General features: G+C 37.6%; 2 protein-coding genes across 6 annotated transcripts; one reads left to right on the top strand and one right to left on the bottom strand.

The window, feature by feature from the left end:
- Nucleotides 1–1,880: 1,880 nt before the first annotated feature.
- LOC134804245 (RUS family member 1) lies at nucleotides 1,881–10,532 on the bottom strand. Of its 2 annotated transcripts, none has more exons than XM_063777216.1 (9): nucleotides 10,411–10,532; nucleotides 10,130–10,286; nucleotides 9,331–9,469; nucleotides 9,079–9,236; nucleotides 8,444–8,585; nucleotides 8,049–8,257; nucleotides 7,515–7,771; nucleotides 6,550–6,751; nucleotides 1,881–2,596 (listed from the first exon to the last, which is right to left on the bottom strand). In XM_063777216.1, exons 1-9 carry the CDS (start codon nucleotides 10,450–10,452, stop codon nucleotides 2,298–2,300), a joined length of 1,605 nt encoding a protein of 534 aa, XP_063633286.1. In that variant the 5' UTR covers nucleotides 10,453–10,532; the 3' UTR covers nucleotides 1,881–2,297. The 2 variants fall into 2 exon arrangements, with proteins under 2 accessions (XP_063633286.1, XP_063633284.1); XM_063777214.1 differs by having other exon boundaries at nucleotides 1,887–2,596; nucleotides 10,130–10,291; nucleotides 10,411–10,526.
- A 2,735-nt stretch (nucleotides 10,533–13,267) lies between these two features.
- On the top strand, nucleotides 13,268–26,671 carry LOC134805243 (peptidoglycan-recognition protein LE-like). 4 transcript variants are annotated; one of them, XM_063778553.1, is made up of 5 exons: nucleotides 13,268–13,758; nucleotides 15,514–15,645; nucleotides 16,316–16,501; nucleotides 18,695–18,852; nucleotides 19,503–26,671. In XM_063778553.1, the coding sequence occupies exons 1-5, from the start codon at nucleotides 13,389–13,391 to the stop codon at nucleotides 19,911–19,913; spliced, it is 1,257 nt and encodes a 418-aa protein (XP_063634623.1). In that variant the 5' UTR covers nucleotides 13,268–13,388; the 3' UTR covers nucleotides 19,914–26,671. The 4 variants fall into 4 exon arrangements, with proteins under 4 accessions (XP_063634623.1, XP_063634622.1, XP_063634625.1 ...); XM_063778552.1 differs by having other exon boundaries at nucleotides 18,692–18,852; XM_063778555.1 differs by lacking the exon at nucleotides 16,316–16,501 and having other exon boundaries at nucleotides 13,276–13,758.
- Nucleotides 26,672–27,885: the final 1,214 nt, after the last annotated feature.

Raw genomic sequence — 27,885 nt, 5'->3', positions numbered from 1 at the left:
TCTTCCCCGTGAGGAGTATGCGGTTATAAATATCCGTGAGTATACTCACACCATGAGAGCCCATCGACTTCTACGCCTCTATAGCGATTCCGTCGGCTCCGACAGCTTTCCGATTCTTCATGCGGCGAAGAGCCGCCTCGACTTCCTCCGGCGTTATCGGTGGCACCTACGTATATTAAATACTTTTTTCTCAAAAATGGACGGCAAAGTCGACTTTGCCGTTTAAAAAATAGGTCGCGAAGCGCGTAGTTTATGGTCAGTCAAAAATTAAAAAGTTAAAAACATTGCAGTCTCGATTTTGGGACTGCAATGTTGCATACAAATTCCATTATTTGTCGAGTTCCAAACTTTTTAAAAGTTGAAATGGCCATATCAAATGAAGGCACAGGCCCATTAAACAGCCAAACAGATGATTAGTACCGCGAGTATTTAGCTGTCTCAAATAGGTTGGCGTATTTTCGGCAGAAAAATACACTTCTATTTTTTTATTAAAAAAATAAAAAGGCGGCAAAGCTAATTTTTTCAATTGTTTCTACTTTTTTCTGTGAAAATATATACGTAAGAACGTTGCTTTTGTAAAATATTTCTATGATATTTATATTTCTTGCACCATTTTTGAGAAAAGCACTATATATGACTCGGCTGGAAGGCTACTTGCTGGCTTCGGATTCAATTAAACGGACTCCCAAGGTCGTCCGTTTAAAACGAATCCTCAGCCTGCAAGTAGCTACTTCCGAGCCTCGACAATAATGTACTATTGATACCGTGTGACACATACTGCTTTTCACATCAACTATGAGGAAAATAAAAAAATCTTAGTGTTGACACAATCTGATGCTTAATCAGATTATTTAAGATAAAAAAATAATGTGCAAAAAAATTAAAAAATAGTGTGCTAGAACAGAAAAGTGTTACTTTGACCCCTCCTAGCAGGGAGGAAAAGTGCCACTTTGATCCCTCCTAGCAGGGTAGAAAAAGCTCTTTTCCGAATAGGTGGTGTGAAAACTACTATTCTACTCGTCGACTATAATTCTTGAATTAAGATTTCTTATACCAAACTGCAATTGGGTATTTTTAATGTGTGGGCTCCCAACTCAACTATAATATTCATTTCGATACAGTTTAGTCAGCTATAATGAAATTGACCAATCACAGCTCGCCGCGATCAAGACGACGAAACAAAACCATAGTTCTAATTAATTATTTATTTTAGGTTGTATAGTAGAAACAATTGGTTCATAAGTCAGAAACGCGCATGTGACACCCTTAATATAGCAACATCCATTGATTACCAAAACCACTTAGCGTTGCTTGTTAGTCTCCATAGGCTACGGTGGCAAAAATCACGGAAAAACTGTCTAAAAATTGAATTTAGCGCGGAGCAAGTACCAGGGCCTCATGAGTTACGAGAAGGTGTCGTTGACCAACCCGCTGTGGGGCGCGGGGCGCGGCGGCCGTCTCGCGTACGAGTAAGAAGGACATGAAGGTATCGCGGCTGTTCGCGTATCTTAGCTGTATACTTTTGGTTTGTTTACCTAAATGATTCTACTAGTTTAAAGTATTATTTTTGTTGACGCGTAGAAAAAGTATTGTATACAATAGTGATATAATCAAGCTTTTCAATCTCGTACCTTACTTAGACAACTCAGCAAGCTTCGTTGTCTAAACACGGTACTCGACTGAAAAGCTCTCTATTATATCACGATTGTATAAAATATTATATTATACTATGTATATATCAGAATTACTTTCACAAGTTTCATCTAATACAATGAATTGGGCTGTATGTATATTAGTCTTGGAATGTTTATTAGGGTGGCTCAAACAGCTATTTTAAATTATATTTTAACAAAAATATATTATAAATATGGTACAAAACCTAGCAATGGTTGCAATAATATTTGTTATTTAAACAATTAAACTTACTCATTCAGCATTCAGTTAAGATTGAAAATATTTTATTTAGATTTTATTCCTATAAACGAGGTATAATGTAATGATTCAATTAGAGTAGGTATAGTATCAAACTCAAACATTGCGAATTGAAAGTCTGTATCTATACTCCGATTACGGTTAAGATTGCTGCAACGCTTCAACTGTGCTTCCAATAATATTGTAATCGAGAACTGATTCTTTGACAACTCATTAGATGATCTTACTTGTAACTCTAAAAGAGGATCTCTATCATAGATATACTGTTTAATGCGTTACCTGATTCGATTGATTCAGTCCTAAAGCTTGCTTTTAACAGGTAGCAGCGGATGCAACTTAATAACATCCACGTCAATGTCTACCAGTCATTGCTTGTCGAGATCAATCACATCGGGCTTCGCTTCCGTCGCGTTCAGTACTTTCGCATCCGATTGTGTTCTGAATACCATTCCACTCGGCAGCCTCTCGAACCTCCCATTAGGTTCAATCGTGAAGTCGATATCCATGAATTCGCCCAGCAAGTCACCAAATGCTAGTTTGTTGCCCGGCTCACCGATTTCTTCATTTAAATGCAATTTATTTGAGGATGGTTCTACTGTGGCGTTGCCATGGTTACAAATACGCCATTCGTCCACCATTAGCAGGTGTTTACTCAAGTCCCAACCTGAAAATGGTGTGCTTTGTTAGAAATCTGTCAGAAATTATGCAAAATTGAATCCTATCAATTTGAAGTAAAGTTCAAAATAGGGTGGAAAATATATTTCCTCTGCATTAAAATGTATAAAGGCTTATAAATAAATATTTATGCAAACTATCACTTCTGATGCAAATAGGATTTCAGTCAAATACATTGTTGTATACAGGGTGGAAAGGCACGACGATCCTTCCCGGAAGTATTAGGTCGTTTAAGTGATACAGAGACTATTGGTAATGGTAAGAATCGTTAATTGAGTAAAAAATAAAAATTGCAAAAATACTACTTTTTAACTGTGGTGATAACCCTATAGCATGTGCACATGACGGCTAGATTAAGGATCTCCGTCGGGAAAGCTCGGGACTTTACACTTTTTTCCGATCGTTGACAGTATCGCAATGATGTATGAATGACGCATAAATGTCAAATAAATCAAATGCATGCAAAAATATTACAAACAATTTTATTACTTTCTTAGATAATTACTTTTTTCCAATATTTAATACTATCTTCTTTTCACATACGGTGTTCAAATGTACCTCCGTGTATTACAACGCCGCCGCAGCCCGTACCCGAGTATGTCGATGCACATGCGATATAGTGTATGCTCTTCGTCATTTATCCTCCGCAGAAAGCACCAATTAGCCTTTGTCTCATTTCGTCCGCAGTTTCACATTCCGTTTGGTTTGGTACACCATATCTTTTACACAGCCCCACAAATTTAAATAGCCACGAGCATCTAACATTTTTATTTGAAGAATATGACATTCAATAAGTATAGTTCAATGAAAATTTAATTTCAAACATCAGACGTCTTGTCTATTTCCTACCACGCAAGAAGGTTTGTTAGTTTGGTATTGAAGAAGTATTTATTCTTGATTTATTCTTAGTATTAGGTCATTACCTATGAAATTGGCGTTTTGTTCGGAGAATTTCAACGAAACACGAATTTCCATACAATTAATTTTGCGGATATTTTTTTGATGGCTAATTCAAACCAAACAAAATTTTTCCAGTAATTTTTGACACCTTTAAGGTATGTTTTCAATATCTCCATTTCTTGAAAATTGGTACCATTAGAAAAATATAAGTAATTTTAATACTCGAACCGACAGCACATGAAAAGACCTATTTTCAAGGCTTAATTCTGAACACTTAACAATAAAAAATAACAATTAATTGCTGTCAAGCAGTTTGGCGAAATCATATTGTAGTTTTATTGTAATTGTGTATGTACTTTTGTAAAAAAAAAAAAACTAGGATCAGACTTATATCTATGAACAAAAACGCCAATTTCATAGGTAAGGACCCAATATTTCATTTTTGCAAGTTCATTTGGTGCAACTAACACAACCTACATGTAATTTTTTATTATTTTAAATAGTTTCCAATTATTCGAAAATAATTTTGTGAAACGTGTTAAGAAACTAAAACCTTTTTATCAGTCAAGGAAACCAGAGATATTTATAAGACGATTGCGTACTTTTGAGTGGTTGTCAATGTCACCATTTGAACTGTCGTTGTAAACAATGTTGTGGTTAGTATTATCAAGTATTATTAATATTAAGGAATAACATAACTATTTAATTCAAGTATTGAACAAGTGGAACCACTAAGAAAGCGAAAATCCTGCAATGATTCTTACCGTGCTGTAAGCAGACCTAAAAATGGTTAGATGGCAACAAATTAGCATAATTTCCTGTCGAATACTGATTGTTTACAAGTAAGTTCATTGACCCTGTCACCTGTTAGGGTTAGAACAAAGTAGTTTTTTGCGTGGATGTTTAAAAGGTCATAATTTAGAAACGGTTGCCCATATTAACATAGTTTCTATGGAGAAAATATAGAGCTTAGGCTAAACTATCTCCCATTTCCGGAAGAATCGTCGTGCCTTTCCACCCTGTATATGTAATTAATAAAGCGACGTAACAAAATTATAATATCATTTTAGCGTGATAGTAGTTGCGTATACGTAGAACTTTTTATACAGGAACGATTGTCAAACCAGATATAAGTATTACGTTTCTATTAAGGTTTAAGATGTTATCACATTCACTGCCAGGAACCCGCCTAGTGTAGTGGGAGCTCGTAACTTTTGCTCTGATGCCAAAGATGCCACATAGTAGAAGAGCCGGCCGCAAAATTTCTAACCGACTTGATACCACGATGAAATGCACAATGGTTTCCCATAAAAGTGATGTTAAGTCCGAATTCGATAATCTGCCACGGCGGAACTTGCCGAAAGTACGAAAAATAAGGGCACTTCCGGTGCGAAAAAAGGGGCCTGATTTAACCCATCTGATACCGAAATAATAGTTATGGCAGCAGTTAGAAATTTACATGTAGACACAGAAAAGCGAAGTCTGCCAGTATTTTTTTTTCCGCAAGTGCTTGGCAGACGCTCTCAAAGGTGACCATCGCGACCCCTCAATTAACCCATCTGATACCACCATGAAACCAATTCCAGTCGGTAGGTATGAACCCTCATGTCAGGAATATATAAGTCTGCCAAGGCTTTTCCTGCCGAAACACCTTGGCAGACGAGATTATGTAAGCAAGGTCACCATCGGTTACCCTACACTAACCCATCTGATACCACCATGAAACCAATTCCAGTCGGTAGGAATGAACCCCCATTATAGGAATATATGTCTGCCAAGGTTTTTCCTGCCGAAACACCTTGGCAAGTTGACAGACGAAATTATAAGCAAGATGACCATCGGTTACCGTACACTAACCCATCTGATACCACCATGAAACCAATTCCAGTCGGTAGGTATGAACCTTCATTTCAGGAATATATAGGTCTGTCAAGGCTTTTCCTGCCGAAACACCTTGGCAGACGAGATTATATTAGCAAAGTGTACATCAGTTACCCTACATTAACCCATCTGATACCACCATGAAACTAATTCCAGTCGGTACCGGTAGGTATGAACCCCCATTTCAGGAATATATGTCTGCCAAGGCTTTTCCTGCCGAAACACCTTGGCAGACGAGATTATAAGCAAGATGACCATCGGTTACCGTACACTAACCCATCTGATACCACCATGAAACCAATTCCAGTCGGTAGGGATGAACCCCCATTTTAGGAATATATAAGTCTGCCAAGGGTAACTGATGTACACCTTGCTAATATAATCTCGTCTGCCAAGGTGTTTCGGCAGGAAAAGCCTTGGCAGACTTATATATTCCTGAAATGAGGGTTCATACCTACCGACTGGAATTGGTTTCATGGTGGTATCAGAAGGGTTAGTATACGGTAACCGATGGTCATCTTGCTTATAATCTCGTCTGCCAAGGTGTTTCGGCAGGAAAAACCTTGGCAGACTTATATATTCCTAAAATGGGAGTTTATACCTACCGACTGGAATTGGTTTCATGGTGATATCAGATGGGTTAGTGTAGGGTAACTGATGGTGATCTTGCTTACATAATCTCATCTGCCAAGGTGTTTCGGCAGGAAAAGCCTTGGTAGACTTATATATTCATGACATGAGGGTTCATACCTACTGACTGGAATTGGTTTCATGGTGGTATCAGATGGGTTAATTTAGGGGTCCCGATGGTCACCTTTGAGAGCGTCTGCCAAGCACTTCAGCAAAAAAAAATACTGGCAGACTTCGCTTTTCTGTGTCTACATGTAAATTTCTAACTGCTGCCATAACTATTATTTCGGTATCAGATGGGTTAAATCAGCCCCATTTTTTCGCACCGGAAGTGGCCTTCTTTTTCGTACTTTCGGCAAGTTCCGCCGTGGCAGACTATCGAATTCGGACTTAGCATCACTTTTATGGGAAACCATTGTGCATTTCATCGTGGTATCAAGTCGGTTAGAAATTTTGCGGCCGGCTCTTCTACTAACAGCGATTACTACTGCTTTGATATATCAATATACAGGTCTAACTTTTACTATTTACCTGTCTGCCTCATACCCGCCCTCATCCGGTGCCACTCCTTGTTGACAATCTTGTCGACGTAGCGCGCGAGCTCCGGGGACGGCCCGTAAGAGAAGCGGCCAGCGACAGCGCCCTCCGCGGCCGCGCGGCTCCACTCGGCCGCTTGCAGCGCTTGGCACACCAGGGCGAAAGGCCGGGGATAGCCCGTGCTTTGATATATTGGCTAAAAACAATAGTAGTTTGTGTTACAAAGGATCAAAATTATATATTTCCGTCAAGGGCGTACATTGAATCCTGAATGAAGCGATGGATTCTACAATAGAATCCCGAACGTAGTGAAGGATTCTAAAGTAGAACCCTGAGCGTAATGAGGGATTCAAGTGTTAACGCCCAAGACGAAATAATTTTGATATCGTGTGACACATACTGCTTTTCACATCAACTATGAAGAAAATAAAAAAATAAATAAATGAGGAACTTATCATGTATCAAAACACTACAAGCTAAAAAAATGTATGTAAAAATTAAAAAAACATGTGTCCTAGAACAGAATAGTACAACTTTGATCCCTCCTAGCAGGTAAGAAAAGTGCCACTTTGATCCCTCCTAGCGGGGAAGAAAAAACTTTTTCGAATAGGTGATGTGAAAAACAAATTCTCGATGGGACGTAAACTCAATAAGAGGAAATGGCTACTTCCTTTTTGGAATAAGAAAGACAATATAAATACCCGGAAGACAATTCCTGTCATAATAATTATTCCTAGTCAACTGTACATTCATGTATTCAAAATGATCATGACATGACTTTATTATTAAGAGATTAAGAGCGTGTCAAGGTAATTTTGAACACCTCGCCCGCTTAGCAATTTCCGCTGATGACTGTAAAACAATCATACCATAAAATTATTTTAAGAAAGTCCTAACTTAGAACACTTTGTAACAGTTTGCAAATTTTGGCATACTATTTTTCGTAAGTAAACGCTCACCAAATTGTGATCGTTGATAGCGCACGTCACGATAGACAGCAGCACGGCGTGGAAGTAAGCGCACAAGACGTCGTCCGGCGCGGCCGAATCCTTCACCACCACTAACAGTTGGCGGCTCGCCACGTCGGGGACCAGCATGTACTCGCGACGCCCATAAATCTCGCTCAGTACCTTCAAACACGCTGCCTTGGGATTACGCTGTAGAAAGGACGTTACTGAACCTCCTAATTTTATCTGAAATCCGGCTATCTTCAAGTCTGAAAAAAATATGGTTTATATAATAATGCGCTTTTTATCATAGAATTTTACGAAAATGGTTTTGTCACAATCACCTTTTTGTTTTAAGGCCCCGTAGGTTCGTGTCCTTCTTTCACTGAGCGTAAGTGTGAAACCCCGCTCTCTGAACCTACGGCACCTTAAGAATTACTTTTATAGGCAATGACTGATATTGAGTACTCAAGCCAGACATATAGGTAAGTAAAACGAGCTGTTTTTAAACTACTATCCAAAAAGGCAAATACAACTATTATTTACCTAATAAATTTGGTCCTAATTGGTAAAATACGATTGGTTCATTCTGATTTATTTCGCAAGGAGTAGCCATAACTTCTTTCTTCAAATAAGTTTCGATAACTTGTAGGAATCTTGGTTCATTCAATGTTTTCAAACAAACAGCTCGCACAGCAAAATAGTTGAATGTAATATGAAGTATTATCATCATTATAAATATTATAATAGAGTTGCTGAAATAAAACATGGAACATTATTGACATAATTCATGGCCAACATTATGATTATTTTCAGGTAAAATGATAACAAGTTGCAGATTTGCATATATGTAAGCATGTAATTATGAAGCTGCATGAATTAGTATAGCTACTTAAAGAAAAACAATATCATCGTTATTAAAAAAATATCAATGACAATACCCAAATAACGTAATAATTAGCAGTGCTGTGATTGAAGCGATGAGATTGACCGCAGTTTCTTGAGCAGAATCCTTCGCCGATACGTCAGCCATGTTGCCTCTTATTGCGTGGTGTTGGGTCATCGCTACTCGAGTAGCACCACCTTAAACACATACAAAATTACATCAAAAATTTAACTTTCCGCACAGACTAACGTAGTGACAAATTTCAATTGAGTATAGCCTAGTAGAGCCGAAAATCTTTTACAGAAGGACCATCAACAGTATGACAATTGCAAAGGCATAAGATCTACCAATGGTCAGGGGGCCTAGCCAAGTTGTTTAGTTATGTTTTTGTTGTTGACAGTTGTTTGCGCTGTTGTGAATGAAACGCCTTGCAGTCAGTTTGACGTCTCTGGCGGTCAAAGACTTAATATTTGAATAGGTACAGTAAGTAAGAATAGGGTTCAACCTTCAAATCCTAGTTTACCACTTTGAATCCGCTGCTAAATATCTACACCCGCTATGTTCTGATACTTGGTTGACTATGTATTTCAATACAATGTGTTTCATCAAAATGCTTCAACTACTACAATATAATAGCAACTTTAATGTCTATATTATTACGGTTGATAATTCATTTAATTAAGATGTTACCTGCAACACCCACAATAGCCTTCATGACGGTACTGACACATAATGCAAATGTAGTGTAGTTCCGGAACATCGGCAAAGCTATTTCGATGCACATTGCTGCATCATTAAGAGTGTCAGCATAAAGTCTCCATTTTTTACTGTATGCATCTAGGTATGTTCTGCATAAAAAGATAATGTAGTGATTAAATTATGAAAAACTTATGAATCATTTTAAGACTGAAATAAATCATAAATAACCAGTTTTATTATTACCCATGACTGAAAGCAAATAATATTCTCCCAATGTGTCCACAACCATCCTTGAGGACCCAAGTAATAGTAGCTGCAAGAGGGGTGGCGTTGGTATCTCCCACCCCCACTCCTCGAAGTACCTCCTGAGTTGCAAGAATGCCTGCAAAGTAAAAATCATGTTTATCATTTGTTCAAGCAGATGCTGATCATTTCTGATAAAAGTAAAGTATCAAATCTCATAAACCTTCAGCCAGGCTAGCACATGATTGGCGTGACAGTATTTGCAGCAAGATAGACTACCCATCTCTCTTTTATTGACATAGTTAGAAAAAGACGGGTAGTCTATCTCACCATGAGATACTGTCACACCAATCATGTGCTAGGCTTACAGGAGGCATACTACATTCAGGCAACTAGGTATATGTCAGTAAATAAAACTTCAAATAGACATTGCAGGAGTTTACCAGATGATAGGAAAATTTAGATGTTCAGGTAAGCCCCTTACACTGGTGGTTCTTAAAGTTGACTGGGCTCCGACCCACCTAACAAAACTGCCAAATTCGGGACCCACCCTTTGACAGTCTTAAATAGGGAGCATAAATATTTATTAAGTACTGGCTGTCAACCCGATGGGTTGGCATGTTGTCTTATGTTTTATGGCCCACTCAAACATTGCTCATTGACCCAATGTTTATGTTAATAGTTTGGGAAATGCTGCCCTATACTATTTACCCACATAATAAGCACTAGTCTATATATTTATATAACTTGGGACAGCTAATAAATTAGAAAACGAAAATAATAAAAAATAGTAAGTCACCTGAAATTGTACTACAGAAAGCTTGTGCCGTGTCCCACACTTGGTATGGTAAGTAATCTTTGCTAACACTGTCGGGATAGCCCTGGGGTAGAAATATTTGGGTAAACCAGTTAGTTAGGTTACTGGATCGCCTCTCTTCTAATACAACAATGTTTTGCTGCTCTGAAAAACAAAAACATTATTATATACCTATCATGTTTAACTTAAATCAAGCATAGTTTTGAGGTTTATGTTTACTGAATATCTTTGTTTACATTTTTTTAGTAACAAATATTACACACCAGGTGGCTTGATGTAAAGCCGCTCTTTTGATGAGGAAACATACTTTTCCGTTAATAAAATTTCACCTTCACTTCTACATTTAGACATTGTTGATTCTATTTTATCTACAATGTTCAAGAATAGGGGATATTACTGAAATGTTCTGCCGCCAGAGTGCAGCACTATACATAGAGTAAAAGCATAGAGTAACTTATACATACTAGGCCTTAAACAGTTTTTAGGGTTCCGTACCCAAAGGGTAAAACGGGACCCTATTACTAAGACTTCGCTGTCCGTCCGTCCGTCCGTCCGTCCGTCCGTCTGTCACCAGGCTGTATCTCACGAACCGTGATAGCTAGACAGTTGAAATTTTCACAGACGATGTATTTCTGTTGCCGCTATAACAACAAATACTAAAAACAGAATAAAATAAAGATTTAAATGGGGCTCCCATACAACAAACGTGATTTTTGACCAAAGTTAAGCAACGTCGGGAGTGGTCAGTACTTGGATGGGTGACCGTTTTTTTTTTGCTTTTTTTTTTGTTTTTTTTTTTATATGGTACGGAACCCTTCGTGCGCGAGTCCGACTCGCACTTGCCCGATTTTTTGACAAGTTTTCACAGACAATAAAATATGACATTGATGCATCAAGGCGGTTTGTTAATAGGGCCTACCGGTAAACGCGAAAATCGAAATTTAGTTATCTGCCTCTGTATCGCTCGAATATGCAAGAGTGATAGAGAGATTAGATAACGAAATTTCGATTTTCTTGTTTCGCGGTAGGCCATGTGATTTGGATTGACGTGACGTGCGATGTGTCAATGTGGTTTGTTTACTGTATGTGCCACAAAGGTGCCACCTACGCAGAGCTTTTCCTAATATTCCCTATTACTATTATATATTACAATGGAGAATTTTCGCTTCTGAATCTGAAATAGTTTTCTCTACCCTACCCGGTATTAATCAATGCAAAGAGAATTAAATCATGAATCAATGAAAAAGGTACGGTCAAAGAGGGTACGGTTCACATCTCAACCAGGGATGTTACGGAGCTCCGGTTCCGTTTCCGTTAAGGCGGAACTTCCGTTTGGTATTACACATCCGTTTCTGTTCCGGTTCCGTTATGTTTGAAACGGAAGTTATAACGGACGTCAATGCTTCGCGCGGCGGCGGCGTACATTTTATTCGTGTTATTAAAATTAAAATCGTATGTGTTCTGTTGTGTACTGACTACTGACTGTGTGTAGTGTGTGTGGTGAATGTTAGTGTGTAAAAAAACGCACAATGAAGCCGAAATCAAGTTCGATTTGGAAGTATTTAAATGAAGTTAGTGGGGACACTGCTAAGTGTAAACTTTGTCTGAAGGTTTATTCTAGAAAGCGGAAAACGACTACATCGTAAAAAATTCAGGCTCCGATTCTGGTTCCGGTTCCGTTTTCGTTTCCGTTTCCGTTATCGGTTCCGTTTCCGTTTTCGGTTCCGTTAAACTAAATTGAAAACATCTGTTTCCGTTTTCGGTTCCGATAAAACCACATCCGTTACATCCCTGATCTCAACACACGTCAAGCAAAGCCAAAAGCATGCCAAAAGCAAATCAACGACATCAATGTAACGTCATTAACATCAGCTGTCAGTGTCATACCATGGGTACGTTCCGTCACAGATTATTAATATGTAGCTCGTTCCGTTCGCAGACTAAGGCATGTCACACATGAGCTGAATTTTTTCAAAAATCCTAAGTTCACTTAAGATCCCATAGATTCCTGTTCTTCTCTCACTCTCACTGAGTGTAAGCGTGAGCGAAGTGGATGTCCGTGCTCGGGATTTTAATTTGTTGTAATAAGTTTTAACAAAAAAATGAGTAATCGATGAGTTCCCTCAAAAATAAAATTGCGCCTTTTTGAGAAGCAATTTTCATATTTGTAGCTTTTGTCTCGGAGTAAATATTTTGTGCATTGTCAATGTTCGAGTTCTTTTTTCTATCGAAGTCCAAAAATCAGGATTCAAATCGATGAAGTCACTAGTAGTTATTTCTAGTATCTCGCATCTTTTTACACGACTGCCCAAAAAAGGAGTGTATTGTTTTTTTGATATTTTTGTAAAGTAGAAATTGGTAAAGTTAACCTTCTTCGGCTTTTGTAGGACGACAAGCAGAACGAATCGTGAGTACTAGACTCATAATAACACATGTGATATTCTATTAGTCGGTTTAGACTCTCGCGCGAGCCACGAGACGAGCCGCGAGCCTCGCCACGAGACGCGAGTGTGAACGGTAGGCTCGTGCCTCGTCTCGCGGCTCGGCTCGCGTGGAGGAGCGGTTTTTTGGGCACGAGTCAAAGGGGCTCGCGCGGGACGCGCGCTTGCGTTCACACTCGCGTTCGACTTGTCATTCGATTATAAACCTTATGCCGTGCCGTTAGTGTGGTTAAAATATATTAGCTCGACGAGCTTACGAGCCATGAGACGAGCCTCGAGCCGAGCCACGCGTCGAGAGTGTAATCATTAGCTCGACGGGCTCATGCGCTCAAGGCCACTCGAGGCGAGCCACGAGACGCGCCGCGAGACGAGCCGCGAGCCGAGAGTCTAAACCGGCTATATGATCATGGGAGTTATTTTGTGGCATCACAAATTCAGAACGAGTCTCTAATTAAAAAAAAATGAAGTGACAATAGAAGACCGTGTCAGGAAAAAGTTTCACAAATAAAGTTAAAGTGAAGTCTGAAGTAATTTTGTTAGACGGAGTTAAATTTTTTTAAGTAAATTCTTATTACAATGTTTATTAAAATTTTATAGCCAAGCATTAATTACGATTTAGAACATAATATTTATTATCTATTAGGTATGTTGTCCAACAAGATGTCTTCTCTTAGCAAAACAATGTGTACTTATAACATTATCAGAAATAGGACGTTTTAACTGTTGTTTGTGAGGAAGTAATTTTTAGTGATTGGATTTAAAAATTCATCACTGAGGGATCAATAATTATATATGGCATAATGGCTATTAATAATGACACAGTTAACTTTTGCGATGAGAATAAAAACCTAGATGTAAGTGTTGTGGGAGAGATTAATGGCCTGGAGATAGTCGAAGATATTTCTGACAGTGAAGATGGGCCAAAACAGACGGCGTCGAATGCGGTCGCTGCCATCGCTAGGCCTAACGTGCCGCCTGTGTTCAGCTCTGTTACCGTAAGCAACTCAGAGAACGTCCAGTTTGGAAACAATACGTATTTCCAAGGTCCCGTTGTCATAAAGCAAATTATTCACAATAAATCTGGCATTGAAAATGCATCGTACGATAAAACCAGTGATGAGAATGTTTCACCGCCACATAAAAACAGGAAAGATCCTGATATTGACAATGGTAAGAATATTTATTCCATTTTACGTAATTTGTGTAGCTTTGAATGCTTTACAGAAACTCCCCAGTGGGAAGACACTCCTCCTTTGGGGCAAACTCGGCTCCATGCGGCTCAGCATTGCTCCGAGCAATGATTAGGGTTGGTGCCACTTGACGTTTTTTGTGTCCACAACCACAGATAAGATCTCTGTGGTCTCTGCCTCATGACTGAGGATCATAGTTATTACGGTGCCTGTTCATCATGTCTCTGATGACCGAGCAAAAGTTGGTCAAGAATGGGGCCCCTTTTAATTGACGCTCCATCTAGTTAGAGACCGTCCCCGGCTTTGTTTGCCCTCAGATAAGATAATTACTTGAATTTTGACAACCCTAAATAGCCGAAAGGGATAGTGCTATACATTAGAAAGGGATAGCATGATTCGTCCTTGAATCGCTGCCAAACTACGGTTTTGTAGGAAGTGTCCTTTCTGTATGGTAGTACTATTATTTATTCTGTGCTCTCACCCTAAAAGTAGTGGCTTCAAACTGGATCCTATCAATGAGTTTTTGAGAGTTACATAGAAACTACCACTAGATTTAAATTGTTGTGAGGAAACTGTAGTAAGTTATGTAAAAAACCGGCCAAGTGCGAGTCGGCCTCGCACACGAAGGGTTCCGTACCATTATCTATAAAAACGATCACCCATCCAAGTACTGACTCTGCCCGACGTTGCTTAACTTCGGTCAAAAATCACGTTTGTTGTATGGGAGCACCACTTAAATCTTTATTTTATTCTGATTTTAGTATTTGTTGTTATAGCGGCAACAGAAATCAGAAATCATCTGTGATAATTTCAACTGTCTAGCTATCACGGTTCATGAGATACAGCCTGGTGACAGAGGGACGGACGGACAGACGTACGGGCGGACAGCGGAGTCTTAGTAATAGGGTCCCGTTTTACCCTTTGGGTATGGAACCCTAAAAAAGGCACTTGTGCCATTCCCTGGGATTATGATGTTAAAGCAGACTCCAAGACTATAGGATGCAACTTGAAAAGCACTTAGGTCCTTGCTGGGTGCTTTCAATGCTCAGTTAGACAGTCACAGTCTTGTTAACACAAAGGCATCAATGTGGGGAAGAGCAGCAGATTACAATTTTGGTTGCAAAGACCATCATAGGGAAAGAACTCAGAAAGGAAGAGCTTTTCACCTTCTGCTCTACCAACCTACTGTAAGTAGTGTATGTGTTCAAACATAAGAGTCAGAAGCAACGAAAGAGTATGTATATGGTCTTGCCTGTTAGACGCTCTTTTCCACACTGACCTTATATGCAATTTAAACTATTAAAATGTTTTTGGGGTTCCATACCTCAAAAGGAGAAAACGGAACCCTTATAGCAGGGCTCTCCAAACCCCGGCCCGCGGGCCAAATCCGGCTCCAGGGTTCAGCCCTAAGATGTTGTGCGCCCCCCTTTATTTCTGAAACAACTTGGTTTTGAAAAAATGCACAAAACAGTTCTTTACCTATAGATGACAGGAAAACCTATTAGAAATGTACTGTCAAGCGTGAGTCAGACTTAATTACTTCGTTTTTGATCCGACTCCTACGGGTTTTTAACATTTCATTCACGTTTCACATCAAAAAATACATTGTTAAAAATTGAGTAATGTACGGAACCCTTTGGAACGTCAATCTGACTCGCATTTGTTTTATGCATACAATAGGATTCATAAAATATTCTGTTATAACTATAACATTATTTATGTATTTCCATTGCAGATTCTGATAAATTTGTTCTCAAGACATGGCACAAACTTACGATAGCTGTAACTGCCTTAGTGGTACTAATCAGTTGTGCCATAGTGTTTGGCATACCTAAAGGGTCAGATGGACCCTTTGATGAGCACTCAAGTAAGATTTCTATGAATAATTTTCTTACACAGTTTATAAAAAGACTTTCTCACTATTCCCAACATGAATTTTAATATTACACATTTAAAACATATCAAATTTAATTTGAATACATAAAGCAACTTTACAACAACAAAATATATGACAGAATCTATCAAGGTGGGTATTGTGGTATTGGATGAATAATATTTGTTAAGGCATGCTGGCCTTGTTGCCTTGTTCAAAATATTTATATCTTTTTTTTAATATGGGATACCTATCAATAACACTTTTGGGTAAAATTAAATTTTGCTACATTTGGTTCATGTCCAAAAATTCTTATTTTTTTCTATATTGACACTGAAATCACAATAGATTATTTAAAGTACATAGTTACAAAAACTGAAATATAGACAAAGCATAAAATATACATTCATTGTTTAAATGGGATACAATTTAACTCAATATGTCAACAATTTTTTGTGTTAACACATTTATAAGTTTTTAACATTCTTAGGGTCGGTTGCACCAAACTATCTGTCACCATTAAAGCGTTTCATAGTTCACTGTTGAGTGACGTTGATCAGTCCGCTAAGTGTAGTTGGTGCAACTGGCCCTTACTCACTCAAGGTGTATGTTTATATTTACGGGATGTTATTTAGCTTGTCGGTGACACTTCCATTTATTTCAGGCAGACTGGTGTCGGGCTCATGTCATGAATACTCATCAGAACTTAGACTGGTCGCGATTGTTGTGGCACCACTCATTTCGGCGTGGCTATCGTACTGTCTACTAACCATGAACTTGCGGTTTTCGTTTAGCTTCCTAAAGTGGCATGCAGTGAATAGGACTGATAAAAAGAAACCAAAAGATATAGGTAATTGACTATGGTTTAACAAAATTCAAGCTACAATTGGGTGAATCTATTAATTTGTTCTTGTGACGTTGCCATGGTTACATTCTCCTATGTCACTGAATGAACATAAAAAAATTGTGGTAGTTATAAGTTATAAGCCCTTTTTTCATTATGGACCATCTACCCAGCATGTTAATAATTATAACGTGGTACTTCAGATACAGTGCTTCTAACAAACTGCTACTATTACTAGGAAACGAATCAAATTATTGTACATAAATATTTTGGTTTGTGTTATTTTAAGTAGAAACACAACCATAAAAATTATAAACTGAAATAGATGTCTATATAAGTTTATATTGTGCGTCTGTTGTCCCTTGGCTGAAGAGATAGAATAACAACAAGAAATAATTGATCCACCCAATCCCTCAGTTAGCCCTATGAGTAGATATTGGGTCAGTCGCAACTCCGAGTAGAGTTTACTCAAAGGGCTAACCGTCACTCATTATCAGTGCTAGCTGTGCTAGTGTATGGTGGCAGGGCGTCATACTAACCATCATGCTTTTCTTGAACATAAAGAATAAAGTGCCAAGTTGAAGTTGATTTAAAATTGGCAAGCTAGTGTAAATTGGGTTCTATGAACGCCTCGCCAAGCGCTTCGTGGTTTGTTATTGAGTTGCGTCGCTGCGTCACTTTCATTTGACATATATATTCATTATCGAAATAAACGCATGCTAGTATTGACGGGAGCACAGCCGTGTCCCCAGACCCCAGAAGTAGCGCAACCCGATGGTACACCACAACAACACCACAAAATGCAGTTCGTTCTGTATGTACAGCTCTTATGGCTCTACAAATAAGATCGTGTCAGATATTTTTACGGCCTTCGTTTTGTATAATATTATTGAAGGTGACTGTACCTGTTTTCTTGTCTAATATTTTATCATTATTGGAAGGCAGCAGAAATATTTTTTTTATATGTTCAATATGATCTAAAGTGGAGAATAGAAATGGCAAAGGTATTATTTACCTCTTGTTTTTTTTTTTGGCTTAGTTGATTGTATGACCCGGGAGCCGATATTGGCACCTACCTATTGTTTTAATGTTTCATTAACTGATATCTGTGTGCATGTATGTACCTGTACCTAAATACATCTATTTATTATACGATATAGTAGATTCGGTTAAGCTAAAGTGTGTCATTCTATGGAACTTGCTAACTATGTAAACAAACCGCCATATTGAAATTGTCTCTGAATGATGAATTTACTAGAGACTTGTTTACATAGTTAGCAAGTTCCATAGAATGATACTTTACACTTCCGTGTCTATACCATCAACTATCAACGACGTTAAATGTTTTACGTCGACTGTTTAGGTAGGTACAGTCAGCATCAAAAGTAGTCGACATAATTATTCGTAGTCATTTGACGCGTTGTTCCATATGTACCCTACTATTGAGGTTGACCCTGCTTACCTACATGAGACTAAAAAGGGATATTCAATTATATATCACATTTATTATTTGTAACCTTGGCAATTTAAACCTCATATAAAAACGTACCTACATGAATACATTATAATGTATAAAAGAGATCAGTGCTGGGACAGCTAGATAGGTATGAATCATAGTTATGGTTACTCCATTCGTTTTGATAACAATTGGTCCATACTGTAAATAGGTATGTTAATTTGCTTTTCAGTGATGTATGTCATTAGTACCTAACTTTGCCAGGCTAGCACCTACAAAACACGTCACTAAACGCATGAAGGGGTCCTCTTATAAAAACGGTGTATAGGTACTATACATATATCTATTTACTGTTAAGGTTTCTGCAAATCATTTAAAGTTCTGACACCTACTTAGTACTTACATATCACAAACTTAGTAAACTTCGATTCAGATTATGGGCTTTATCTGTTTTCCAAATTGGGACACTTTTCATATTTTAATGAAACTTAATTCTTGTTTGCTCGAATTGATTTTATAATAACGGTAAAATACCATCTGCCCCCACCTCGATAACGTGGAACTGCAGATAAATAGGTGTTCCTTTTCGGCCGTACGTGGCGGTGACGGGTTAGGTTTAAAGCCCTTTCGTTCTAATATAACCATTCCCTTAATTATAGAATAACGTGTAGTGTGATGATATTGAATTGAAGGTGGCAGGATACATTGCTGTTTTGCAATATCAAGACTGTCTGTTCCAGCAGGCGCGCCAGGAGATCTGCTGATAGCTCCTAATCATTTGAGGATCGTGTCGCGGATGGAGTGGTTGGCGCAGCCGGAAACAGGGCCTCTGGATAAACTGCGGCTGCCAGCTCCGTGGGTCATTATTAGTCACACGGCTACCAACTTTTGTTACAACCAGGTATTCATTACACATAATCGGGCATTGCTTTTTATTTGTAACGGTAGTTGGGTCTGCGGGATCATACTTACGTGTCGACTTCGCTATTTTTAGTTCGGTTCGGTAGTTTTAGTCTAAATATATGTTAACTATAGCTGTTTACTGTAAAAATTTGCTGTTTATTAAACGTGTTAGCCAAGATGCCCATGATTCCATAAATAAATTTTCTACTTTCTACTTACTAATACGGCCGATAAGGTATGATTGCGCAGTTGTTGCGTGGTCTGTAGACTCGTTGCCTTTAGATAAACAAAATTTTTAAAACCCGGAAAAACTGAAATAATAAATAAGTACCTAATTATGGACGCATAGAGGACGATGTTATGTCGGCATAATTGCAATTTGTACCTAGTTATGTAAGATTCATTCATTTCAATCATTCATATATTTATTGATAACAATATATACATTTTAAATGTCAATGCTTACATTAGAGAGCCAGCCAAACCAAAAGAATATTTCTGTAAATATGGATACCTACATATATCATTTGCTTTAATTTAGTTAGTTAGTTAAAATTTTAGTAACATATTCAGATGTAGACAATTTTCATGATTAGTAGAAGTAGTTATTGTACAGGTTGAATGAAGTTATATTTGTTGATGTTTCAGAGCAGCTGTGTGTACAACGTGCGGCTGGTGCAGGAGTACCACATCGGGTCGCGCGGGTGGTACGACATCGGGTACAACTTCCTCGTCGGCGGCGACGGGTCTGCCTACTACGGCCGCGGCTGGGACTTCCAGGGCGCCCACACGCTCGGCTACAACAAGTACAGTATCGGCATCGCCTTCATAGGCACCTTCTCCCAGGAGGCCCCGCCGCAGAAACAGCTCGATGCCTGCAAGAAACTCATCGACCTCGGCGTCGCTTCTGGTAAAATCGCCAAAGACTACAAGCTGTTCGCCCATAGTCAACTGACGGCGTGGGAGAGCCCAGGAAAGAAGCTCGTCGAAATACTGCACGAGTGGCCACATTTTGTTAAAGACACGAGCCAATTGGAGACTCTCTTGCCAAAATATTGAATAGGATGTGATTCTTTGTCTGTGCCAGTGTAAGTTTAACTGATTTGTAAAAGTCCTGACCTGAGTGCGGGCCACGCACTGTTTAAGTGATAATGATAAGGGAAATCTCCGAAGACAAGAGTGTTTGTTACCTAGTCATATTACTAGTAAATAATGAACTTTAGAATTTGAATTCCGTTTAAGACATGTATCGTCATCTTCATCAAGTTATATATCTCCTATTAGGTACCTATTAGTATACTCGCATGAACAGACTATTACCTCGTCTCAAAACATGTAACTGTGATGAATTTGGTACGATGTACCGAAATAAAGAGTAACCAAATGAAATTAATTTAGTTACAGACCTTCGACTGTATTATATTGTATAATGAGTAAGATTGTTCAATTCGTGCTGAAACAATACTTGTACAGTTATATCATTATCGTTACTCAAGACTTATCTAACTGCTTATTCCATTATATTCACATCCGTCGCGGACACAGCCATAAAACTGTTTATTTATGCTTGAGAAGGAAAATATATGTAAGTCGGATTTTGAGCAATATAGTTCGTGCATCATAATACAGGTTGTCCCATAAATGACACGTCACAGTGACACTGGTGGTAGACCAGGCCAAGAGGACTCAAACCAACTTAACATGACCCCAGTAAAAGTGGCACGGTTTTCGAGTTATTGCCAAATTAAGGTTTTTCATGAATTTTGACTGTTTTTAACATTGTTAGTGCCAGTGTGCACTCGGAAAGGTCTCAAAGTTAGTTTTTTTATGTGTACGGCATCATGAATAGTTAATTAAGATAACAGAATAGGTATTTTATCGATAAACAATGTAAAATGCAAAAAAGTACTGGTTTAATCTTGAATTAAATTCACAGCGAAACATTAATTTCGACTTTGACCACCTGTCGTGACAAAAATTTACTAGTAAAGTAATGAGCAAATAACGTCAAGCTATTGAGCATGTTATGCAGATTCAAAAATGGTATGACACATGTACCTTCCTGCAATAAAATAGGAATTATTATCATCTTTCGAAAGCCTCATAAAAAATAAGTTAAAACTAGGAAATCTGCAATCCGTTGCTACTTTTAGTAAAAATAACGATTTATGTTAAGATTTATGTAACTCTGGATACAGAAATAAAAAAAACGCCTATTCAGTATTTGCCGAATGCCTAAAAGAAAGAGATGGAAAATGGTCATGGAAATGTTTCGCTGTGAATTTAATTCAAGATTAAACCAGTACTTTTTTTGCATTTTACATTGTTTATCGATAAAATACCTATTCTGTTATCTTAATTAACTATTCATGATGCCGTACACATAAAAAAACTAACTTCGAGACCTTTCCGAGTGCACACTGGCACTAACAATGTTAAAAGCGGTCAAAATTCATGACAAACCTTAATTTGGCAATAACTTGAATACCGTGCCACTTTTACTGGGGTCATGTTAAGTTGGTTTGAGTCTTCTTGGCCTGGTCTACCTCCAGTGTCACTGTGTCGTGTCACTTATGGGACACCCTGTATAGTAAGGTATAACATACGTAAAAAGTATTGTAATGTACATGAAATTTAATATATGGACCTACTGTATTACTATGATGGACAGAAATTACACATACCAACTTATACAGATGTAGGTAGTGCATATGCATAAATATTTTCTATCGTATTTTCACGGAAACCTCCGAATGTGTCTTGCTATTTCAGATAGCCTCGGTACAAAAATTACTGAGGTTGACTGAAGTAAGCAACGAACGTTTCCGAGAACATACGATGGAAAAGAATTATGCACTACTTCTGTACCTATAAGTAAAATGTAGGAAGATAGGAATTCTAAATTTAAATAAGCGCTAATAATTTTATATCAACTTGACGTTGTTTTCCTAGATTGGCGAGCTCTCCTGCAATTTCGATGCTGTATAACGTACGTCGTTTCTCAGAATTGTAGTTTTAAGCTATCGTGATTTTTTCTCTCTAACATGACACGATAGATGATAAAAGCGCATCCATCAGAAATGTATGACTCTTTGAGACAACTCGCATATAAAAGTTAACAGCATTGAGTTTATGATTCGTAACTCTAATCTCGTATTTGATTTTATAAGAATAGTTTAGTTGCATTTTTATTCACATGACCCGTAAATAATATATGTTAGTCTTTAAGAAAAAAAACTTAATGGAGTTTATTATTCATATATGTACGTGATACAAGACACAATGGGTTGGCAACTGTCAAAGGATTTGGCTTAAAGAGCTGGCATCCAGGGCATAAAATTACATAATAAAAACAAAAATTTGACATCTATGGATTGACAGGGCAAGCTATGCTGGCGCCATCTGCTAAATACTTCGACCGGCCAACCCCATTAGCTATTAATCGTTTGTCTTAATCTGTCATTTTGATTTATGTATTTGTAAAAAGGGGATAAAACACAAATAACCTGATGGAGATTTGCAAATTTTTATGAATGGGTTAGGTATTATATTAAATAATTTAGTAAATTGTAAAATTACGATACTACGACAAATATTTTTAGTTACTACTTATATTACTTATGTAAATATTAGATATATATATTACGAGTATATGCAATTGATATTCTATAATTTGTATTAAATATACGGGCTATTAAATAAACGCCTTACGTGATAAGATTATTAGGCGTGGTATATTTGCAGAATGTCCAAATTATTAATTTTATTTCTGTGTTAGATTTTAACATTTTTACAACATCTATTCTTAAATTATATGTAAAAATTATGATTGTAGGAAAGCTAGCAGTATATATTACGTTTAAATTTTTAAGATCTGTCGGTATGGCGTTTCCACCTGGGGTTATCCACCTAGGTCCACTCATCCACTAGCAACAGTGTAGTGTAGTGCATGAAATGAAATCCGAATTTTTTTAATGGCAATCAAATTGTTGCTGGATTGTTAAACCCGTGAACATTTAAGACTGTGATGGTGTGAATGTCAATTGAGTGTAATGGAACCGAAATCATAATCAGTTTATGGTTCCAGTTTTATTAGATATTTGTATGCAGGTTTCCTCTGCAGCTGATTGTACCTATCTATAAAGGTATTTTATAAGTTTACTCTTATTACGACGTTGTTGTTATAAATTTATAATTATCTCGCATTTATACTTATCAAAATATGATACGAGCTTATTCCAATGTAATTACTTACTGTGTTATTTTTGGCTTATTATTAACCGGGCAACTAAAATATTAAACAGGAACTTTCATTGGGCATATACATAATAATATAATTTGGCTGTGCATTAATATTTTAGCGCTAAAAAAAATATTTTAGCCTCAAATATAAGCATCATATTATTAAAAAAACTGGCAGCAAAATCAAGCCACCTAAAAAAATTATAGGGAACTTAAAGTGATAATTTTTTTAGCTACCTATACCTATACCTTTTTGTCCAACTTATCAGTTGGCGTCTAAAATAATAAATTGGCAACTAATATTGTAAAGCGATCATACAATTTAGTTGTCATCTAGTTGTTCACACCTAAGTAATCAACTAATCATAACTGAGCATATCGTTTCAGCTAGGTAGTATTTTAACACGAAAGCAGTTAAATATAATGAATATTGGTCACTTTTTACACAAAACACCTCAAATTAATTTACCAATATGCAATGGTCAGTATACTTATAGTCGAAATTTCTAATCATGAAACGCCTAATGGCCATTATACCATTAGATCTTTAAATTTTTAATTACTAATTTCAATAGTTACCACCGTGTTCTGCTAGAGTCAACAGATAGGTGCGACGACGAGCGAAGCGAGGAGGAGCGTGTTAGGTTGACCGTGTAATGACCAAACAAAATATTTTAAAAGAACTTCATTTTTTAATTAATAGATAGCCGTTTTCTTTTTAAAATATGCTTCATAAATGGTCTCCAATATATTAATTCAGTTGCCAAATAAATACTTGGTACCTGCCTAAAAATAATCAAAAGCTGTAACGGCATTAAAATACAACTCATATTGATATATTTTAAGCCTCCGTTTTAGTTGCCAAACTATTAATTTTAGTAGCCATTTCAATTTTTTTAAACTACCCCGATTCGATTAATTAGTTGACCGGTTAAATACGTGCCGTTATTTTTCTTACTTTTTATCTTCTAACTTGTAATTCATTGTAATGTGAAATGTTTTTTTTAAATAATAGTAGATATAGGCCGCCTTAAGTGATCGGTGAGACGCCCGTTAGTATAAGAGCGAGCTGCAAAATTCCATGGACACATGCAAAGCTCATTCGCAAAGTGGCCATGCACTTTTTTAGTTGTGTACACCTATTTCTATTTGTTGTTTACTACCTTTTCATGAAAACCCTGTTGTTGTGTTATGCATTTTTAACTTAGCTTTTTGACTTTTTATATATACGTAACGTAACCATTCTTATGAACTAGAATAATTTCCCTAAAGCGACAATTAGCGATGTTGGTGTCTGTGGGCCCTAGTGAAAAAGGGTACAAGTCTTGCGCAGCTTAGGTGTAAAAGTGCAGAAGTGTTATGTGGAACTTACACCCTTTTACACCTGCGCTGCCTGAGACTTGTATCCTTCTTCACTAGGGCCACAGGTGTATTTTCTAAATTCTACATCGGCTATGAAGCGCTGTATTGTTCTACTTGTACTGCTTAATAAGTTCGACTTTTTATCTATGGCGACAAACTAGACCATAATTGATATGCCGCGACTAGGGGTCACAAAACCGTGCATATTTTAGAAAACCGGTTTTTCGGTTTTTGTGAAACAGCAAAACCGGGTTTCCGGTTTTTTCGGTGATTTCGAGTTTACGTATTAATTTGTAATATAAGCAAGTATTTTTAAGATCAATTCTTTAATATTACCTTTATCTATACATCAATAAAGTTTTAAGCAATTCTAAAACGGAATGCCTAAGCAAAATATTACATGACAATGGTGTTGACACAGTCCTCCTTCTGGAAACACTCACCGCCGATGATGCCCAACTCGCTAAACGAGGTAAAATACCGGGATTTGATAGCGGCATTAATCATTACACCATTAACAATATAGAACTACAACATACGCCCAGTCTTCTCTTACTGCCCTGGTCAACGTGATTTCAAATAACATCGATGGCAACAACATCGCCACCACGATTATTCAAATCGGCGAAACGAGGATATGCAACATATAAGCCTCCACGTAGCTGCTGCCCTACTCTACGCCTTCCTTACTTGGAACATCCATCCCTTTACATTTGAGACTTGAATAGCTACCATACCAGCTGGGGATATAAGAAATCTGATGCCAGCGGGGAGGCGATCATGGACTAAGCAGATAGGAACAACACTTTTTTAAATAGCCGTTTCTAACAAACGCAAAAGAACGTTCAAATGAGCTCGATGGAGAAGTGACCACAACCTGGACCTAGTCTTCACAACAAAAGCAATAGACGGTACCCCAGGGGCCGCCGAGCGGTAACAGCGGATATAGCACCTCGCGGATGTTTGCTTATGGTGATGACCTGACCCTTGTGACACAAGAAGACAGCTTGAAAATGGGACAAAATACCCTGGAAAAGGACCCAGGTCCTAATATCTTAATAGATATTATCATCTAATGATCTAATGATGATTATTTCTCTCGGTGGCGTTTGGGCCCCAGAACTTCCAAGACCGAGGTGTCCTGCTTTCACCTGTGCAACAAACTGGCCAACAAGGAGCTGAGACTTATATCGACCGGGATATGGACCGTGATTACCTTTTGCATTGTTTTCGAGCTCCCGATATTTCGACGCAGTTACATGCATCTTGTTCACGGGTAACCTGGGGGTCACTGTCGATATAAGTCTAGTGAAAATAACCGTGAATTATTCAAAACAGTTAAGGAGCTGAGAGTAAAATTCAGGGGCATCTTCTCCACCACAATTTCCTTCCTAAATATCTCCGAAGCATCCTGGATAGAAGCCTCAACTCAAGGAGCACTTATTAAGCAGCCTATTTATCTGCAAAAGTGGGCAAATAGATACTGGTGAACGTGTCCACAGTCATCACGTCTCTTAGTCATGATCTCATGATGATACGACAAAGAAGAAGAAAACTGTACATGGTAAATGCCGCCGGATTGACTCTTGTTATAATTAATCCAATAAACATTTTTAACTAGAGATCAATGAGCGTTACTACTATAACTTAAACTAGGGAAATTAAATAGTAAGCTGTTTATTTCTACAATTAGTGCGTAACTTATAATGTACTGTATTGTTCTAAATATAATAGTAAACTCTGAAGTGCTTGTTGTTCATCAAAATAATTAAACTATGTACCTATATAAAACTGTAAAATCGAAAAACTCGAAAAAGCCGGTTTTATCAAAGTTAAAACCCGGTTTTTGCAATTGGCTGTAAACCCGGTTTTCCCGGTTTTTTCGATTTCGGTGAAACCGGGTTTGTGACGCCTAGCCGCGACGAATAAATTCATTATTCAATACGTATGCTGTGCCTAAAGTCAAGGATTTCCTAATATCGGTTTTAGTTAGGTATAAATACACCATACATAAATATGTAAAACTAACATGGCCGACATTAGGGACGGCCGTCCTACAAGATAGGCCTAAGTATAAGTTATAAGTACCTACCAAATATGTGATACAATACTTTGTGCTCAAGACTTTTGGCTATCCGTAGGATGACAAAAGTAGATTCTTTATTGTTTCTAGTTTTAAAAATCATGGATTTGAATACAAGTATTTAAGTAAATACTGAGTTTTCTTAATTATTACCTTGGTTTTCACATCACCTATTCGGATAAGGGTTTTTCTTCCCTGGTATGAGGGATCAAAGTGGCACTTTTATTCCCTACTAGGAGGGACACATTCTGTATTCCTAAGTATTATTATGTTTTATGTGGGCCTTTGACTGTCGCTTCGACCAAGCTGTGATCTATTGTGACGGCCCTTTAAAGTTCATTACTAATGCCCGTTGAATCCAGGAAATTCCAGATTCTTTGGGCCGTAATGCTCTGTACCTCATAGGATTCCAGTATATGTCGCCCTAGGTAGGCACTTCTTTTGGACATTAGTGGTCCGCAGGAGCAGAGGATGTGCATAGCAGTCTCCTCTGACTCTTGGCAGAACCTGCATGTCGCATCTTGTTTTTTCCCAATTTGAAACATGTGTTTGTTCAACTTGCAGTGTCCAGTCAAAATTCTAGTCACCGCACAAGTTTTGTGTCTTTTGAGCCCTAGAAGCTCCTTAGCAGTTTTGCTGTTGAACCCTTTGATTAGAGCTTTCGAGTGTTCTTGTCCTTTTACGAACTTCCACCAATCGATTACTCTCGTTTTTTCTATGTTGTTGAGTAGCGATTGCAAATCCGTGAACATTTTTCAAATCCGGATTTTCGGATTTTGGTTTGACCGAAATCCGAAGTTCGGATTCAATCCGGATTTTAAGAAAGGAATATGTGGCATAAAGGCAAAGTGAAACAAACAATCAAATTAAGTTGTTTTTATTAAAAATAAAAAACAGAATGCGTACACTGCTACGCCAATAACAAAAATCTTTAAAAAACAATAAAAACAAAATACATACGTACACTCCCAAGTAACAAAAGGTTCTATAACTAAGGCATTTTATCACCAAACAGTGATATAGTAGGCCTATAATGGTAACCATTGTGACTGCTTGTACTATAAAGGTTTTTAACAAAGCGTTTTGTTTCTATAAGATTAAAGACCTTTTAAGTACTATAATTTAGCTCTTATTAGAACGCTTATAGAATCATACAAAAGAATCTTTAAAGTGCTGCACTGTAATAGATATGCAAAAAGCGATTATGGTACTATTTAATACTATAGACGACTTTACTGATGCTTTTATGTACCTATTTTGCACTAATAATGCGTCAAAGTAACTTTTATAGTACTAGTATTGTAGCAGTATCGTAAACACTATTAGAGGATCAATCTGCACTAT

This window comes from Cydia splendana, chromosome Z, assembly GCF_910591565.1.
Source record: "Cydia splendana chromosome Z, ilCydSple1.2, whole genome shotgun sequence".
Lineage (NCBI taxonomy): Eukaryota > Metazoa > Arthropoda > Insecta > Lepidoptera > Tortricidae > Cydia > Cydia splendana.
Note: the sequence above shows the minus strand (reverse complement) of the source record. Positions and strands in the feature narration are given on the sequence as shown.